The sequence below is a fragment of the Triturus cristatus genome, chromosome 3_1 (assembly GCF_964204655.1).
Source record: "Triturus cristatus chromosome 3_1, aTriCri1.1, whole genome shotgun sequence".
Lineage (NCBI taxonomy): Eukaryota > Metazoa > Chordata > Amphibia > Caudata > Salamandridae > Triturus > Triturus cristatus.
In genome coordinates, this window is record NC_140583.1 from 877,822,168 (window position 1) to 877,842,644 (window position 20,477).

The 20,477-nt window shown below is 39.4% G+C and overlaps 1 protein-coding gene across 10 annotated transcripts in view; it reads right to left on the reverse strand.

The window, feature by feature from the left end:
* The window catches only part of NOSTRIN (nitric oxide synthase trafficking), a 365,313-nt gene that overhangs the window by 118,980 nt on the left and 225,856 nt on the right, over positions 1-20,477 (reverse strand). For all 10 annotated transcript variants that reach the window (XM_085645377.1, XM_085645374.1, XM_085645376.1 and 7 more), the window contains 2 exons: positions 11,458-11,546; positions 4,255-4,380 (listed from right to left, as the gene is read on the reverse strand). In XM_085645377.1, the coding sequence (XP_085501503.1) occupies positions 4,255-4,380; positions 11,458-11,546 (215 nt within the window). The remainder of the gene's footprint in view (positions 1-4,254; positions 4,381-11,457; positions 11,547-20,477) is intronic.

Consider the following 20,477-nt stretch of genomic DNA (forward strand, 5'->3'; position numbering starts at 1 on the left):
CCTAAATGTGCAGACAATCTGGTTAAGCATTGTATTGTATGCTTGATGCATAACCCGGGGAAGGGAACACCAACACCAGCAGGCCACTTTGTTCCCCCAACGTACCCTTTTGAGGTGTTACAAATAGATTACATTCACATGGAACGATGTAACAATCTGAAGTATGTTCTTGTGGTGGTATGTGCTTTCTCCCGATGGATAGAAGCCCATCCCCTGAAAGATAATACTGCTCTATCCACGGCAAAATTCCTTTTGAAAGAGTTTCTGACGAGATTTGGGTTACCCAGAATTATTTGGAGTGACAACTGAAGTGAATTTGTGGGTCAGATCATGCAGAAAGTATGTGCAGGCCTTGGCATCAGACAGAAGTTCCACGCAGCAAACCATCCTCAGTCAGCGGGTTTGGTGGAATGCTATAATGGCACTCTTAAGCTTAAACTCGCGAAAATACAAGCCAGCACGGGTCTTGCTTGGCCTGATGCCTTGCCCTTGGCTCGCTTGTCCACCAGAACAACCACCCATTCCCGTATAGGGCTTAGTCCTTATGAGGTTGTCTTTGGACGCCCTGCAAATGTTTGGGGAATCCCAAGGCCAAAGAAGTACTCAGAGATAGAGCATCCATTGTTGATTGACTATTTACATGATCTAACCACTAAGTTACGTGTCCTTCACCAACAGGTACAAGATACTTTGCCCCAGGCTTCAACAGATCCTGGTCACAACATACGGCCGGGAGACTGGGTCTGCGTCAAAAACTTCCAGAGGTCAAAGAACTTGGAACCTCGCTGGAGAGAACCCCGTCAGGTACTACTGACGACGCGTACTGCAGTAAAGGTGGTCGGCAAAAAGAACTGGGAACATGGGGTACATTGCAAGAAAGTGCCCCTACCATTGCCTTATGATCAATGGGTTCATAAACGAATTAGTGACTCTGAAACCGGAAGAATACCAAGATTTGGACTATTCAGCGATGCACACCTAGACTTTGCCGGAGCAGGACAAGACGACGACGAGGTCCTCCAGACAGCTATACCACCGGCAGTGAAATTGGACACTACTAAACCACATCTCCTTTTCCAAGAGCAAACTGTACCTGTTTCCCGGAGGCCAAGACTGAACAAAAATACCTCAATAGTGCCTCATTGACTTTGTCTTTATCCCGATTTCCACATGATTGCAGGGCCGTGATCGTAAGTCTCAGATTTGTGACCCAAGATGTGGCTCTAGGCCTGTGGGACTTGTAGGACAGTATAAAGAACTACAGACAATCACAGCTGAGTGAAGCAACCTCCCTTCACGGGCAATATTTAGAGCTGGAAATGACTGTTAACAAGGGAATGGACAAAATACAATCAATGAGCGCAAAACATTGTAAATTATTGCATAATCGTTTTATAGTGACTTTAATAATATTGATTTTGATGTGTATTATATTGTCTTGTATAGGATGGGGACTACACGTAATTTTTACACAGCCTACTCCCAAAGTTACGATCGAAATGCATACACACGTCACTCTACCACCTCATGTTGAGTCAAGAAGGAGTGAATTCCGTAACAACACATTTGTTTCCATGCTACACCAACATCAATTAGCCACTAACGCGACAAACTGTTGGGTTTGTGGTCTTCTGCCAAGTTCGGTGAATACTGGAATGCCATACATTACCCTTCCTTTTTCATTTAATGGCTCTTGTAGTGAATGGTGGGAATTGAGCGCCAGTTGGGTATTTTCCCGGAGATGGGGATACTTGAGAAGTAAGAAGCTTGGGAGTACATCTATACCATTTATGTTGGCAGGACAGAAAAAGAATATATGGGACGGATAGTGAGAAGTCAGAATATGCTGATCACCAAACCAAATCTACGGATTTGTATTTTCTGCCCTCTAATAGAACCTCTCGAAAAGGACAACATTTTCTAGTAGTACCTGGACAAGCACCATTCTGTATTAGGAAAGGAGGGTCAGAATATAAAGGTACAAGCAAATGCCAACATATTGTGACCTTAAATGGGACAGATTGGCCTCGCATGGTTCCCTCACGTAATACATACTTCGTGTGTGGAAATAAGGCTTACACTTCCCTACCAGGTAATTGGAGAGTTACTTGTTATATCGCTTGGTTGTTGCCCCCTACATATATAGCAGATGCCAAGCATCATTTACAGAAAAGAGGGGTGATGTCGGACCAGGATACGTCAGGTCAAGGAGTCGGAGATGTCTTGAAAGGACTCCTTCCATTCTGGGGCCCAATAGCCAACAGTAGAGACATAAGGCAACTAATTTGAGTTGTAGAAGCCACTGTCAATGAGTAACATCACTGCAGAACTCGCTGCTGACCGCCTTGTCACGCTTCAGAACAGGATGGTATTAGATATTATTCTTGCTGACCGTGGGGCGTATGCAAATTGATCAGATCTAGCTGTTGCATTTATATTCCAGACAACGCCCCTACAGTATACCAAGCCATCTCTAAACTACATAAGATCGCTGAGTCCGTTCACCAGGATGAAGGGAATTGGTCTCTGATGGGATGGTTTGGGGAACTACTGTCTACATGGGGATGGAAGATTCTTACTTTTGTCGGAGCGACTTTGGCTATTCTCTTCTCGTGTTGCCTTTGCCTACAATGTGGTCCCGCTATATGCGGGCTCTGTGCCACCCTGTGTGTTCCGAATCCTGTATCCCAGAAAGCAGAGAACACGAAGATAATGCTGCAACAACAGCTTGTAAATTTCATGGCTATTGAAGTTGATTCAGATTAACAACAGCCTCCGGTTTCTTTGCCTGAGTAATGGCAAAAGGAGGGTCTGAGGAAATTAAAATACGGCCCCATCTTTCCTTGTAACACAATTACGCTGTTGCCCTCACTCAGGCGCCCTCAACCTTCGTAGCGTTTCTTTCACATTCTATACTGTTGCACATATTACACAACCTTTCCTGTTTCCCCGAGCTAAGTCCATTCTGAGACCCGGCTCGAAGCAACTAATCCCCGAGATAACATCTATTGACCCTTGGTGACCGTTCTCGGCCCCTACAGTTGTTTTACGAATCACCATCTGCAACACGCAAACACGTCCTGTCGTAAATTAATTTAGCCAAGGAATGGCTATGCCACCTGACCTATAGGGTCGGGTAGAGAACACAACCTTAGGGAAGGAATTTCTATTACCCATTATCCTGTATCTTGTGCAAAGAATGTTTTCTTGTGGATGATTTGTATTTTTATTGCATATTGAGGGGGGTTGTAGCTTTAGGGGATTCTAGGGCTACAAAAGACTGTGAGCCACGGATTGAAGTGGCAGTCTCCTGAGAACCTACCACTGATGTACTTCTAGGACAACTGTACCTAGCTGCAGCTAATAAACAAAAGTTTCTATGCCAAGCAGAGTGTTCCGTGCCTCTGTAATTTGGAAGGAGCAATGAGAAGATTTCAGGCGTACCCTTTAAAGCCCGGTTCTTCAGTGAAAAATCAATGCATTATAGGGAGGGAATTATTAATATGATGGATGGCCCCAACCATATGTTAGCTTGCCTACTGACCTTTTAAAAAAACCTCTAAATATATTAAACAGCAAGCAGCATATCAGGCAAAACAGGCATAGCTTTAATGCCTGTTTTTCAAATTGTGTAAACTTGGATAGCACCTTAAAATATAGGGGCTATAGAAAAAACAAAAATACTCGTTTAGACCCTGGTGGTAGTTCAATAATAGGTGCAAACAATTTTACCACTCATTTTTACACTACTACCAATTTGGAGCTGAGCACAACTTGTACTTGATCGGGTGTTAATGAGCACATTTAAAACCAGCTCCAGATTTTGGTAAAGCAGGAGAAATTTGTAAATGTTGCATAGTTGTATCAAATGTTTATGCTGTTAATTCACATAATTTATTTATTTTTCTTCATAATTTGCTTTCCGAGGAAGGATAATGGCTTAGAGGTAGAATGAGCCGTGCCTTATGTGCACGATGTAGAGTGCTCTAAATATGATAATGCATAATTGAATGATGCTTTTAAATAATACCTGAACGATGAAACATGCATTGAGAGCATTTACATAATACCCACAGTGATAATTCGATGATGCCTTAAAACACCTGGGATAATTTTTATAAATTACACATAAATATAACAATATATTCATAGATATTTTTAATGATGCTGTTACATACAGGTTGCAGCATATGGATATGAATATCAACGTACATTTTATCAGACATATATATCTCTAAAAAAAATAGGAATTACCTTTTCTTCCCATGTGAAGATGCACTGACTGCTGGGATGTGAAGGTTTGGGTTTCTTTTCAAGTTCTGCCAGTACTGATGATATTTTGAAGAAGTTTGATTCCAAAAGACACAGTTTCAATTTTGTCTAGGCATGCAAAATTAAATATGTGACATTAATTACGATGAAGGCATTTTTTGTAGAGGCAATAATATTGTTTTTAAGTGTATAGTGAACCGAGTACAACAGATTTATTCCATACGTCTAGTGTAATCCTCAGATTATTTTGCTTGATTCTACCTGTATTTTTGACCATTGTGGGGGGACTGATGTTTGCACTTTGCCCCAGACTTCACTTCTCAGTGCAACAGATTCTGTGACTCACCAAAAAATTGTGGATAAAATATGATATGAGACGATCATGTCGAAAATATCACAACATAAAAATATTGTGGGACAGAATATAAAAGGTAAGAATATAAATAGCAGGTATACAAATTCATTGTGTTCAATATTATTGCATATATAATCCATTACTTTAATATCATTGTTTTAAATATTTTTTATTGAACTTAATGTATATTAGTTTTTATATTTTTTTTTAGGTAGCAGCATTATGAGAATAATTGCTTGTATATTTTAATATAATTTGTAATTATTAATGTGTGATTTAATGTTTTTACATTTAATTAGTATTTTTCAACTTAGTTGCAAGTTGTGGGTTTATAGGGTATAAGCGTGGGAAGTTATTTCTAACATAAATTATTCTCTTTTACTTTTAATGAATTTTTATGTCAATTAAATACTCATTTGGTCATTCATTATGTAAATAATTTAATTGATTAATTGTTTATTTTTATTCTAGTGTGTGATTTTGAACTTGAAATGTATTTTTTTTAATGTAATTAGCAATTTTTAATTTAGTGGCAGATTGTTTGGATTGTAGGAGATTAGATTGTTATTTTAATTATATTAGTATAGTTTGTAATTTTTAATATGTAATTTAAAATGTTTAAAACTGAATTAGTAATTTTTAATGTAGTAGTGGGTTGTTGGATTTTTAGGGGTTTGGTTGGTAAGTTATTTAAAATATAAATTATTGTTTTTATTACTTTCTTTTATTAATTACATTATTTGGTAACTGATTATGTGGACATTTTGAAAAAGATTTTTCATTTTTTTAAATAAGTAATCTTTTGTTTCTAACTTTAATTTTATGTTTTTCATTGTTGATGTATTTTTTGGGTAGTAGAAAGAGAAGTACATTTATTTTAAATCTGTTGAGTTTGTTTTATAATTTTTAAACTAATGTTGTATCAAATGTGTTTATGTACATTACTATTCATTTTTATTTATTCTGTAATTAATATATTTTTTGAATAAAATATGTTTAAATATGGTTTCTTATGTTTTCAATAAAGCATTTAGGTAGCCCCTCTAAAGGACAACATTTTCCCTACCGCTGCTAGAATTACAGTGTGAATAGTAAATCTAACCCTTCCAAAGTCCAACACATTCCCTGATTTTGCTTACATTGAAGTGGGAATAGAAAATCTAGCACCTTCAAAGTCTTACTCTTTCGTTGCTTAGATTAAAGTGGGAATAGTAATTCTAACCTACAAAGTCCAACACTTTCTCTGATTTTGCTTACGTTTGAATGCAAATAGTAAATGTAACCCTTCCATAGTCCAACACTTTTCCTACAGTTGCTTAGATTGGAGTGGGAATAATAAATCTAACCCCTACAAAGTTAAACCGTTTTCCTGCTTTTGCTTGCATCGGTGTGGGAATAGTAAATCTAACCCTTCAAAAGTCCACCACTCTCTCTAGTGTTGCTATAGTAAATCTAACTCCTCAAGCGTCCAACACCTTACCTGCTTTTGCTTATGTTGAAGTGGAAATTGCACATCTACCTCCTTCAAAGTCCAACACTTTCCTTGTTTTTATGTACATTGGAGTTGGAACATTACATTTCACCCTCCCCCCCAAATCCAACACCTCCCCACTTTGGTTTAGATTGGAGTGGAAACAGTAAATATAATCCCTACAAAATGCAGCACTTTTACTGTGCTTTCTTACTTTGGAGTGGGAAAAGTAAATCTAATCCCTCCAAAGTTTAATACTTTCCATGCTGTTGCTTACATTGGTGCGGGATATGTATATCTAACCCTGTCAAAGTCCAACACTTTCCTTGTTTATATTTACATTGGTGTGGGAATAATATTTTTCACCCGCCCTAAGTCAAATTTTTTCCCTACTATTGCTAAAATTGGAGAGGGATTAGTAAACATATGCCTTCCCAAGTCAAATCCTTTCCCTAATGTTGCTTATATCGGAGTGCGAGGCGTATGTTTAACTCCTTCAAAGCCCAACACTTTCCTCATTTTATTTACTTTGGAGTGGGAATATTAAATCTCACACCTCCAAAGTCCAACACTTTGCCTTCCGGTGCTAAGATTGGAGTGGGCATTGTAAATCTAAGCCCTTCAATGTCCAACAATTTTGCTTACTTTGGAGTGGTAACAGAAAATGAGACGCATCGAAAATCCAACAATTTCCCTTCTACTGGTCAGATTGAAGTGGGAATAGTAAATTTAACCACCCCTAAAGTCAAACACTTTTGCTACTGTTGCCCAGTTGGAGAGGGAATAGTGAATCTACCCCCTAAAATGTGCAACACTTTCCCTGCTTTTACTTACATTGCAGTAAGAATAGTAAAGCTGACTACTTTAAGGTTCAATTTATTTTTTGTTGTTTTGTATTAATTTTATTATTTAAATTAAAGTTTATATATGCTTTTGTTCTATATACGTTTGTTGATTTTAATTATCAAATTATTGTTAAAATGTGTAATGTTTTTTTATTTTTAAATTGTTTAATCTTGTCCATATATTTCTTTAAATGTACATATAGGTGCCGATTCGGATCCGTTAATGAAAATAACTGTATGACTCGTATCCGTATTTTTTTACGTACGAATCATACAAGTCCCGTACAACCGGTGAAGTACGATTCGTACGTGAAAAATACATACGAATCGCTTCGGGAAAAGTCTACGAGACGTCCCCGGACAGTTTTACGTATGAATCGTAAAACTGTCCGAGCGCACAAGTACGATCCGTACCGTCGTTCCGAATACACAAGCGTATGCAAAACGTCTCGTACGGAGCGAACTTTGTACCACCCCTACCCCGAGTACACTTGTGCCCGGGGTACGAGTCGTACGGCCCCCCCAGCCTCCCCCCTCCCGCGTATGTCTGCACCGTACCCCCGTATGTCTGCACCGTACCCCCCACCCACGTATGTCCGCACTGTACCCCCCCACCTGCGTATGTACGCACAGTACCCCAGGCGGACCCCAATCCTCGCATATGTACAGTCCGTACATACGCGAGGATTGGGGTACGCCTGGGGTACGATGCGGACATATGCGGGTGGGGGGTACGGTGCAGACATACAGGGGTACGGTGCATACATACGCAGGTGGGGGGTACGGTGCGGACATACGGGGGTACGGTACAGACATACGCACCGTACATACGCAATGTTGGCCTATGTACGGTGCGTACCCCAATAGCGCGTATGTACGCACCGTACGTATGCAATGTTGGGGTACACACCGTACATATGCAATGTTGGGGTAAGCACCGTACATGATGACACGTACGATGTGGGTGATGGCGTGTACGTCGCGTACCCGGCCCCCTTTTCGTCGTGCATCGCAGCGTACTTAGCTTTTCCGGCACTTTTTGGCTCCCGTAAAAATATAGCCGTGCGGAGTGCTGTAGGTACGAATCGTACTTGATGGTCCGTAAAACGCTGCCTGACTCCGTGCGGACGTCGCGGACGCGCTGTCCAGGATCAGAAACGTATGTATTTTTTAGCCGTACAGTGTTTTTTACGATTCGTACGGAAATGGTATTTCTGTACGAATCGTACTTGCTGGTTTGTAAGGTGGACTTCCCGAGTACGAGTCGTACAGAGAAAATGCTCCGTATGACCATTCGTACCCGGGTTTTACAGGATCGGAATCGGCACCTAAGAATTAAAACGTTTTTAATTAAGTTTAATTTGTAATGTAATATTTTAAATAAATTAGATATGTACTATATGCATTTTTATTTCAACAAACATACACTTTTTGATACTATTCTGTTTGCACAATTTTCTTTTTGACAGGGTTTTTGCCACAACAGTCTTGTGTAATGATAATTTTGTAGCTAATATTTTTTCATACAGTCACCAGCAGTGATAAGATCTGTGTGGTCCAGCACATCCGAGCTGAGGCTTGTTGATATGCAACTTGTGATATTTTGATGAAGTGTACACCACCAAACTAATCACCTGTGTCTGTATACACATACCCCTACCTGTCAAGGTGGTGCGTGAGAAGTAGGCCAGTAGAAATACTCACACTTCCCTCTTGTCTACACTAGAATATTTGTTAAAAACAGAAGCTATTCACAAAGACATTTCGGAGCAAATAAAGTGATACTCCTGTATTATGCCTTTGGGGGTTGGCCCCAAATCATCTAAAATGGGAATAAGGTGAGGAAATTCAGGGAATATTAATTTACAGTTAGTACAAATAGAAAGAGATCCTCCCTCTGTGCACTTTTACTAATCGTGAGTTGGAGGTTTCACAGCAGATTCACAAAGGCATGTAAAAGTAGGTACTACAGGAATACTACGTTAAGAGTTGTGTGATCTTCTAACCATAGTTTCTCTACCGGCGTTTGAACAAAAGGGAAGCATATCTAATGTTTTTCTTGATCTGAGTAACAAGAGTAATTTTTCTTGGATGTTAAAATGACCAAAGCAATGAAAATCGGATGAATGTTGTATGGCTGTGGATATAAACTTGAAGGTTTCAAAGTATATGTTATCTGATCACAATGCCCTTCGGAGCTCAGCTGGAGCCTTGTGGAGTGGGAATTCACCCTCCACATCCTCAATTTTAACGTTTAATTTATTTATTGTGTAAGATGCTCAAATTGATATTTCTTATGAGGATGTTGAGCAATACCTATTGTCCCAGCACTGACAATCTTTTGGAAAATTGGTAACCCCCTTTGATACCACTTACATTTCTCAGCTATATTGTCATACATATGATGAACGACAAGAGTGTTGCCCAGAGTGATTACCAGTGACTGAGAATAAAGCAAGTACTATAGCCATTATGTTTTTGTATTTGTGTCACTAGTGTCATGTAAACTACTCAATCTGACTCCAATCCCTACATTGCTATATATTTGTGGCAATTGGTGCTCCCTTGTGTTTAGAAACATGGTCTGTAAAATATTACAATTATTTTCAAAGCGTGGCTGGAACTGTATCCACTCCATGTTCAATGTTACACAAAGAATTAAATTCAGTACATCCATGCTTATATAATACTGTTAAAAATTGTGGATGCAGTTACATTCAGTCACCAGTGCACCAATAAGTGCCCCATGCTCTGCATTTAATTCTGTGTTGACTGTTTGAGAAAAAACGGCCGTCTCATAGCCATCGCTGAATTTAGGTGCTATTTTGGGTGGGTGATTAAACATTTTGCCACCACTTACCTATAAGTAAAAAATAAATCTCAGAATGAAGAGATCTTTGGATAAGATAACTACTATTGACAGCATTTAAAGAGGTCTTGAACGACCTTCTTCGGACTGTGAATGAAACACTGCACTCCCAAAGATTTTCGACATGCACATTTCAGTGAATAAAACAGGCAGAAAATGTGGATTCATGTGGAGAGACCCGCTCTCAAGTTAATTTCACCTTTGTCAGTTTATTTATAAAACACACAACTACTAGCAAAGTAGTACGCTGGCCTCAGCAGTTGTACACATACTGATGCAGTCCTGGTTTAACTCAAAACTGCTCTATCAACACAATACACTAACTAGCAGGATCTACTGTCATTGAGACTTTATACTCTAATCTTCACACTTAAATTAATTTTCTCCCTCCTAGGATCTTCATTATAGTCATAAAAGTAAGAATTATTCCTAGCTGCATGTGGGTGTGGACTTCAATTTAAATTCCTACAATGCAGAACCAGGACTACAAGTAAGTATGAATTTCTTGAAGGACAATACTGTCATGTGTGGTATCTTATCCTGTGTCCGTCTCTTGTAGAAATATTTTTCTTAGACCTGGAAATATTTTGGATATTGTCAAGAAATACGTCTAAAGCAGCTTGGTGCATTTTAGCTCATTCCAAGCAGAAGAAGGGAATCTGCAGCCTTATAGCCCACTGCTGAGGACTATACCTGTTGTTAAAGGCATGGAACTTGAGTTATAGGCCTGAGCTGCAGGCGAGGGTCTATATCGACCGTGAGAGGCTTTAACAACTGGTATAGCCTGAGGTAGAAGGGTAGAATGTTCTAAATGAAAAAGGGAGAAACATGAAGACAGATATTGGAATGTTGTTACTCCGGGCTTATACCAGCCATCATGACCCCAGAGCAACTCCATTGTCTTCAATGGATCCCCTAACATTCCAATGTTCTAATAACGAGTATGGACTACTCTTTCAATGCATTTTTAATCCACACCCTATTTCTGATAAGTGTATCATACCATTTCTAGCCTCACTACAGCATTGTCTTTTGAATAGTCATCAGCAGCAAAGTCTCATAACCTTGAGGCTGCTTGCCCAGTACACTTCTGTTATCCATCAGAATTTTAGATCTCATATAATAATATTGTATAACACATAAAAGGTTATATACTACACAGAAGCAGTTATCACACAGCAAGTGAATAGCTTCTGTGGAAATCATTCTTATACACATTTTAATAAAAATATCTGGTTGGTTCCAAAACAATGAAACTCTTAAACAATATGCGATCCATGCAGTCTGATATAGACTAGTAGCTGCCAGTCAGAATGACTTTAAAGTTCTCAGGGTTTTAAAATATCAAATAGACTCCTCCTAATACTGAGAATTACCCTCCAACAACCTCAATTTATTCGCAACAAAAGGGTTTTTCAGGGTGGGAGATGAATGTGGCTGAGCAGGACCCTTTTTGCTTGTAAGGTGTACTTACATGTTACATTTTAACTCAGAGGCTTGGAGACTTAAATTTCACACAGATTACTAAAATGATATTTAAACAGAATTGCTGAACTTAAGAATTTTATTGGTTATAGAGTACTAGTTTAACCTCATAGCTGAAATCCCATTGTAGCTGAGAGAGTGCACAGTATAAACGATATACCTCGTCCAGTAGCAATGCTGTGTCTTCCTGTGTTTTGGCATCTGAAAAGGCTGGATTTTGTCTGCCAGCTTGAAGCATCCTTTCCAAACCTGAAAAACAAGAGCAGAGTGTGTTCATTGTTAGCAGTGGGTGAAATTGAATAATGTTATCCACATAAGATAAGTGTATCACCAAAACTGCATTATGCATAATCTACTTGGTGGTCATTTGGGGAACAATTGTACTTGAGGTATGCCCTACAGTACAAATGTCTTGTGAGATAACTGTTAAAAATGTATTTTTCATATAGTTTTTACAGTGAATGCTGCTTGCACAGTACTCACCCCACGTCTAATTTCTTCTGTAACTGCTGGACATTGTTTGCCCAAGTGGGTCTCTCAGTTGCCGTTCTCATCTATGGGGTTGCATTCTCTCACTTGCAATGAAAGGTTCTTTAAAATAATGATACAGCTTCTCTTTCCTTGTGGGCCTCCACCCTCTTGTAATGTATATTACTACAAGAGTGTCATTGTGTCCCATTAATTTTTACCCTTTTCAGGTTAGTAAGCACTTAGTTTACTAGAAAAAAGGGTTGTTACCGCCAGTAGTTTGTTCAATTGTTTTTTTACCTTCAGCAACCTGGCCTCAGTCATTTCACTCTTTTAAGGCACATTTATAAGGGGCTGCCTTCTTCTTGTCTTGACTTAATATAGCCCAGGCCTGAGGTGCTTGATCTTTTGTTCCACCAGTGTATCACAACATGCTGCAGCATCGGATTCTTGTCCTTCCTCCACTTGAAAGTCCACCTGGCACTCCTGCCCTATTCATAGCAGAGGTTTTCCAGGACCTTTAGGAGACACCATTCCACAGGCCTCTCACTGCTTCTTACAATGAAAATGAAGATTCGACAAAACTGCAGCATACCAGTCACATTAAGAGTTATCTACGATAAGTGCCATTACTTGCAAAGTCTATTTTGCAGGAAACTCTGGGACTTTCTAAGGAAGAGTCTGGGAGCTCCGGCATGGATTGAGGTTGACAGTGATCCGGACCACTATTGTTTGCACAGTACTTAATAACTTCTAAAGATTTACAAAAAGGTCATGGTGATATCAAGCCAATTGCATTTTCTGACCAGTGTATTATCTTACCACATCAGAGATTTCTGAAACGTCTCCAGCTGAGATTCTTGGCCAATGCAGTAAATGTTGGACCTCTCTGTATTGTCAGCTGCCCAACTGAAAATCAAGCTCATCTTGGTGAATAGAGAATATTTTAAAATGTCAGTTGTTTGGTAGATGCTCAAAGCTATCCTAAGAAGGCTCATAATTTCTGAACAAAATTAGGAGTAAATATGCAGCAGTGGGAAAAATAGAGGCACCATGATAAATCATGTACAATCCACAAGATGAACACCTGGGATAGTTGACAATTAGTTGTAAACTACAATATGACAACATGAGACTGCAACTTGAGATAGAATACAATTGTGAATTCTAGAACTTAGTAGCAGAGGAACTATGAGAACTGTAATAAGAAAGAGAAGCTTTATGCTTGGCAGAGCATAGAGAAAAAGCATGTGAGATTGATGGAATTAGAGACCTGTTAACCTACATTATAGTAGAAGATAAGAAGGATATTGGCTGGGTATTTTGGGAATTCTCATAATTTTTATAAGAAGATTTAAAGATTTGTTCATACAGAAAAAGAAACATTTTACCTAGTTTGAACCTCCCTGCTCTCACAACCAGGACAAAGGAGTCCCTTTTGCAAAAAGTAGCCCTGGTAGAGGGAACTACTGCCATACAAGAAACTCCTTTTAGTAAAACTCTGTGAGACAATGGGATAGTGCTGGAAGAGTATAAGACCATAGTGGAAAACATTTCTCCAGTTCTTCCGATGCTATTCAGTTATATTTTTGAGGTGGGACCAATACTGTCTTCATTCAGGAGCGGAATCTGCACAATCTTTCTAGAAAAACCCTTCACATGCATCATCCAACAACTCTTCTCAAAAGTATATATAAACTTTTGTTGAAGGTGATTACCGACCAACTGAGAAGGCTAATAGAATACTCAAGTGAGGAAAATCAGGTACGGCTTTATCTAAGGGCAAATATCGGTGGACGATACTATTTGATAAAAGCATATTTTATTGGCTACTGCGAACCCATTTGATTTGGTGAACTGGAAGTTTTTGTGGATGATGATGTAAAATGTTGGTATACCAGCTCAGTTTGCGATCAATAGAAAATTATATGAACGGGTGACAAGAACCCCAGAATTAGTATTTTGAAGCTACGATGCTCATAGGAATAGATCGGGAAGAGGTGGGCATTGCTGACTTTGAAGGATATTATTTTTCATATAAAGCGATTGTTAGAGTCCTCTAAGGCTAGAACGTTCGTTACCAACTGGCTGAGATTAATGGCAAAAGAGTATATGCTCCAGTGGTTCTTAAAAAAAAAATGTCATTGTCTTAAGTGTTTTAAAAAAAAATCCATTTAAGACAAAGGTGAAAAGCAAAATATAGCAGGCATTTAAGAGCTATGTAAAATGTTCTGTTTTGCATATTTCTACACCATTATGGCATAACCCAGAACTTATTAAGCAAATAACAATGATGTGTTTCTGCACTAAATCAAAATTGATATTGTAAATTTGGGACAAATGACATGTGGATCAGAGTTTAAATCATAGCATGACTTACAATATGAGTTTGGAATCTCCAAAGAGGGACTTTCTTTTAATTTTCAGAGCTCAGAAACTGTTGGCAAAGAATGCAAATGACTAGGGAAACAGAGATTCCTAAATTGATATGTTGTCAGGAAAGAACCACTGGACACATTTCTTATCGATTTACACTTGTCCTGCTATACCATCAAGAAAATTGGACGCAAGGGCAGGCCTAGACATAAGTTTAGTGGAATGGAAATGCCTGGGTCAAATAATGCACAAGGCTTTAATCAGATCCAATTTGAAACAAATCCAGTTTTTTATGTACACTGACTACACTGGACCCATGATCAAATTCAGAAGGCCTACCCCCAGTCTACCAATAGATGCCTTCAATGCCAAATATCTGAAGAAATTGGGCGCATGTATTTTATGAGTGTCTCCGTCCAGTCAGATTTGTACAATTTTTAAATAGGCCACATGGGAAAGAGGACAAATTATCTCTAGTATGAGGTTATCTGAAACAAACTCTCTGATTCATGTGACTTTCTTCGTCTTTATTCAGAAGTGAACAACTAATAGGATGAGCTCACCGGACAGCTGTCAATCAGCACCCAGCTTCAATTCAGAATAACTCCAACAGTCCCTCTTACGTTCCACTGCTGCATTCTACCCAGAACTCCCTACAATCTGCATTCCAATTAAAGCTTCCTAAAATTTCAAATGAAAACATCTTCCTTCAACCTTCATACAATTTTCCTAACAGAAAAAAACATAATAAATAACTTTCACAAAAAAAATAGTAATGCACGAGGAGTTCCCCATGTGGTTTGTGTTTAGTACACGAAGCTGGCGACCTACCCACTCCTACCGGGCCACTCCTCGAGTGTTAAATCCTACCGGGTACTGAGAAGCCTGGTTAGTGAATTATTCTGGGTAGTTCCAGTTCTACCAGGTACTCGACTATTTAGTCTGATGGTTGATGTGAGTGTGCCGGCACAACACCATTACTTTAGTTTTTAGTTGTAGATAGTTTTTGGTCCTGACAAATTGCCTATAGATTACTCATGTAGGAGAGAAACATGTTGACCCACTACCTATAAGAGCACCACAACCTGAGACATTACCTCAGCCTTGCGCCTTATAATTTCGTTTTTACTTAGGGTAGGAGACCCCCTGATTAAAGTTTTTTGTTAGGTACTCCCAACCCTATTTTGTTTCCACTTCCTACATCTACACACACAAGGCCCCCTCACCCGCACTTCACCAAACGGCAATTGGAAAAAGATCTCCGATAAAGAGCCCCTATCATAGGGAGCCCGTCGGGCACTGCACCGCTGACCCGACGAGGAGCAGCCCAATGATGAAGCATGACACCCGGCAGGGTGTGTGAGGGCAACAAAATCCAACTTTGAACCCCAGTGGTCAGGTTGGTTCATCATTCTCTGTGTTCCGGTCTCTCAAATCTATAGGAACAGCACAATCTTTTTGTTGTAATAAAGGCAGAAGGTCTGATATTTATAGTGAAAAGTGTATGTTAAAATCAATAGGCCAGTCAGTCAGTCATAGATATGTTTATTTAGATCGTAATCTTTAAACAATACAAAACAATTAGTATAATTTAAAATCAATTCGCATCAATCGCACAAGCAATTTTACCAATTAAATATTCAGACCAAATTAAAACCAGATTAAACTCCTCTCGACCTATATGCATATCAGTTAATAAATAAAACTCACTTTTTTGTTGGTGGGTCTACTCCCTACGAAATTATAAAACCGCTTCCAGACAAGATATAAAATATTTCATTATAAAATTCTAAAATATCAGTTCTAATTTATTATAAAACTCTGTACTGCCTTTATAAACTTCCCCAAGGCGATTGCAATTTATATGTTGGGCATTTCTGTGATTACATCGATCGCATGTGCCCGGTTTCTTATGCCATATTTTACAAACATTGGACGTAGCCAGAGTTTGGTTGCTCTAGGATAGTTAGACAGTCCAGCAAAATATGCACTGAGTCTGCTTTTGTTCCCAGGTTACATTTACAGCACCCTTTGGGATCGAGCATTTTATTTTTGATTACTTTATGTATTAGCCATGGGTTAATCCCAATGCGGAACCTTAAGATCTCCTGTCTATACCATGGATTTGGTAAGATATCCAGATAGGGGAACCAATTTTCCTTTACCCAGGAGTTCATCATAAACTTTACTGATTTTTTCTTGCTAAGGTATTCCTTGTCTGCACTTTTTGATGCTTCTTGACCATTATACTTTAGCTCTTTTTTTGTACATTCTATCTTAAGTAACGCTCGGCATAAGACCACTTTTGTATTTTCGGCGGCCTGAACCACTTTCTTACCACACCTTTTTGCCCAACTTAAATTACTTTGTTGAATCTCATTACGACACCAATATGCAACTTTTTGTCCATTATCATTCTCTAGGCGTTTCCAAAATCTAATCGCTGCTACTTGTACTTGTATTCCCCACGCCATTGTTCCTATTTCTAATCTTAATGCTTGGATCATTGCTGATGGGGGCAGTGATAAGAGGTTTTTCAGGCATTTTCCTTCCTCCAGGTCCCAGACATCTTTACCGCTCAAATAAATGATTTCTGCTCCATAGAATACTTGTGATGGTATCATTGCATTGAAAGCCTTTAATAAAGGACGATGGGACATATCGCCATAGTCACGGTTAAACATTTTTAGCTCAGCAATTGTTGTATGTGCCTTTGCTTTTTGGGCTTCTAGGTGTGTGTGCCAGTTTAATGTTTTATCGAATCACACTCCTAGGTAGCGGTATTCATTTACAGATTCTAATTTAAGATCACCTAAAAACCAATTAAACTTAATCGCTTTTTTCCCAAAGCATAACATTTTCGTCTTATCTAGATTTACCGTAAAAAATTTCTTTTCACAATAATCCTTAAAAAATTTCAACTTCCTTTGAAGGCCTATTTCCGTCTGGTCTACTGTTACCAGGTCATCCGCATATAAGAGGCACGGTACCTTTTTGCCATTCATCCTAGGGCTGGCACTGCCCTCCACTTCTAAACCCTCTGGTAGGTCAGATAGAAATATAGAGAATAGCAGGGGGGCCAGTATACAGCCCTGTCTTAGGCCATTTTCAATAGGTATTTTTGGTGTTAGTGACACCTCTGTGTCCCTAATTACTTGGGCCCAGGTGCCTCTGTGTAGTTCTTTTAATATGATCAGCAGATCATTTGGGATATTTTTATTGATTAATAGTTCCCAGAGACATTCCTGGTCCACTGAATCAAAGGCGACACGGAAGTCAACGAAGCAGCAACAGAGCTTTCCGTTCTGTTCCATTGACTTCCTTGCCCATGCCCATAAGGAGAAACAATGGTCAATTGTAGAGTGTCCTTCTCTAAACCCTCCCTGTTCTACGGGTATTATTGCACACTCATTGACCCAGGTATTTAGTCTATTTAAGACAAGTTTTGCAAAGACCTTTTCTCCTATATCCAGGAGGTTTATCAGTCTATAATTTTGGGGTTCACCCATACTGCCTTTTTTATGAATTGGCCTTATTATTGCACCCTTCCAATTTGATGGCATTTTACCTTCTATTAGTACTACTTGGAATAGCTGGGATAGGAACCTTGCCCACCATTTTGTATGAGACTTTAATATTAACGCTGGGAGATTGTAGGGCCCTGCGGCCCGAGTTAAATTCAGTTTTTTAATTGCGGCTTCTACTTGCTCTTCCGAAAAGTCTGCTTTAAAATCTTCTGCGGGTTCCTGCCAACCTTGGGGCTCTAGGTCCCCAATAGGCGTACGTGCTCCATACAACTCCCTTAGGTATTTATCCCAGGCTGCCTCACTTACGGCACATTTCATTTCCCCAACTTGGGGGGCCAATGCTAATTTTACCAATTTCCAGAATTGTCTCAAGATTTTAGTCTCTATGGCGTCTAGTAGAGCCCCCCCAGCATTTCTCTTTATGTGCCCTTTTTGCATCGGAGACCATCCTTTTAAATTCAAGTTTTAATTTAGTGAGGTGATTTTGCCTCTCTTGATTGAACTCTTTCCTTAGCCTTCTGGCTTTTGTCCTTATCTCTCTTTTTTTTGTTTGATAGTCCATTGAAAACCATTTTACTCGACTTGCCCGGTTTATAGTGCCTTTCCTTTTATTCTTTTTTAGTTCTACCCTAAGACACTGGACTACTTGAGCTATCTTCTCCTCATACCATTCCAAGCTTACTCTCCCAGGATTTTCTAAATCAATCTTTAATTGGAAGGCCTTTAACTTTTCCTGGTACTCTTCTGTTAGTCTTGTTGTTGCCCGTCTAAGGTAGTCTACTTCTTGGGGAATCACTTTTTCTCTGGGTTCTATCCTTCCCCCTTGTATCGTTAATTGCAGCGCATTATGGTCACTTACCTCAGTTTGATGTAACTTAAATTCCTGCACAAGAGGCATATTCCAGGCTAGTGTAAAAATATAATCGATTGGGCAATTTTGTGCCCCTTTTTTAAAGGTCTTCTTTGCCGGGCTGTCTGTTTTAAATCTACCGTTTAAGCTAAATAGACCCTTTTCCCCTAGGTAGTTAACTAGGTCTAGGTCCTGTTTCGAAGGGTCACATACTGGGAAGCTGGCATACTTAATTCCATAGGCGTCCAACAATTCTGCATGCCAGCCATCCGCCTTCATTGGATGTAGCTTATGATTAAAGTCCCCCGCAATTAACAGTACATCGGAGGATTACCTTTCTAATAGGGAGTCTATAACCTCTTTAAAATTCTTCATCTCAGTTACATATTCTCCCATGTTATCCCACTGCATATAGACATTCATAACAATTATCCTTTCACACATTTTATCCAAGGTCAAAACATTTAACCTACAAACCAATAACCATTTACAATTTACTTTTAATGTTTCTACATTACCTAAAATTTTTGTGGAAATTAGCGTCATAATTCCCCCCGAGGGGCGGCCATATCTTTGCCTTTTGGCCAGACGATTTAATTGGTGATAGCCCTCAAAGCAGGGGGATTCGCCACATGCCCACGTCTCTTGTAGGCAGGCAATTGCTACATTGTTTACGTGCAACTTTATCTGTTCTTGTTTTAGCTCATTGCCTAACCCATTTATATTCCATGATATGAGACTTAGGCATTGCGGCAACCCCAATTCCTATTCTAGCTCACTTAAGCCTCCAACCTCGCCCATTCCTTCCAGAAACCTCTCTGAGGAGTCTTCTAGGGGGCTTATTTGACTCCAATTCCCCCACAGGTCCTCCTTTGCTGTATTGATTATCATTACATTCAGGCGGCTACCCTCTTCTTCGTTGCTCTTTTGCAGCCACACCTGACGCTTCCCTAGGCCTGCGTGGTATTTTAGGAAGTTCCTTCCCGGTTGTATTTCTTCACTCAATTCCTTTTCTGGTATCACCCTTACTCCCCCTTGGTATATCTCACTGACTGCTTCCACAATTGCTCTTTTTACTAAGTTCGAGTATAGTACTACTTTTGTTATTTCCCTGCCCCTTGTGCTTTCTAAAAACCCTACTTGTCTCAGATCTTTTGAGCCAATCCCACTCCGCTTATACATTTGGAAAAGATTGACAGAACTTGGGTTCTATTTAGGGGATTAATTTTCCTCTGATTCTTACCCCTTTGGCCTATGTGCACCGGTTCCAGATATATCCATTTATTCTTTCCCGTCCCCCCTCCTTTCTCAGGGGACGCTATGTTTTGCTACATACTCTCTCCCCTCCCTGGGGTCCTGCTACTTGCTCATATGGTTGTACTGATCCTGCCTGATTACTATAGCTCTGTATATTCTGTATTTGGCCCTTTACACAGGTTATTTTCTGATTTACAGGGTTTATTTTTCGAGCCATCTCTTTTGGGACCCTACTGCCGCAAACCTGCTTTTGTATAGTTGATGTATTCCTTCTAGCATCTGACACTAGTGGTCTTAATGGTACGAAGGTCTGAGCTGAAATATTAAATTTTTCCTTAGCTGCCTTTTTCTTTTTGTTTCCCTTTACCGCTATCTGCGGGACCTTCTTTTTACTTGGCCTGTTTTGAGTGCGGGCCCTTGCATGTTCCCATCTCCTTTTTACCAGCATTGGTCTCTTGGATATATACACATTGTCTGGTGGCTCTTGTGGTTCATCCAACATACACCCTACGCTTTGATCTATTATCTGTGAGGTGGCTACTGGGCTTATCATACGAGGCATTTGCCCTTTTATTCCTGTTAGTTCTTCTTCAATCTTTTTTAGGGTTGTCTTTTGGGAATTTAGTACGCCATTATTCAGCATTGATACTTCTAAGATTCCCTGAAGAGTTTTTTGTAGCATTAGTAATAAGTCCAATATCG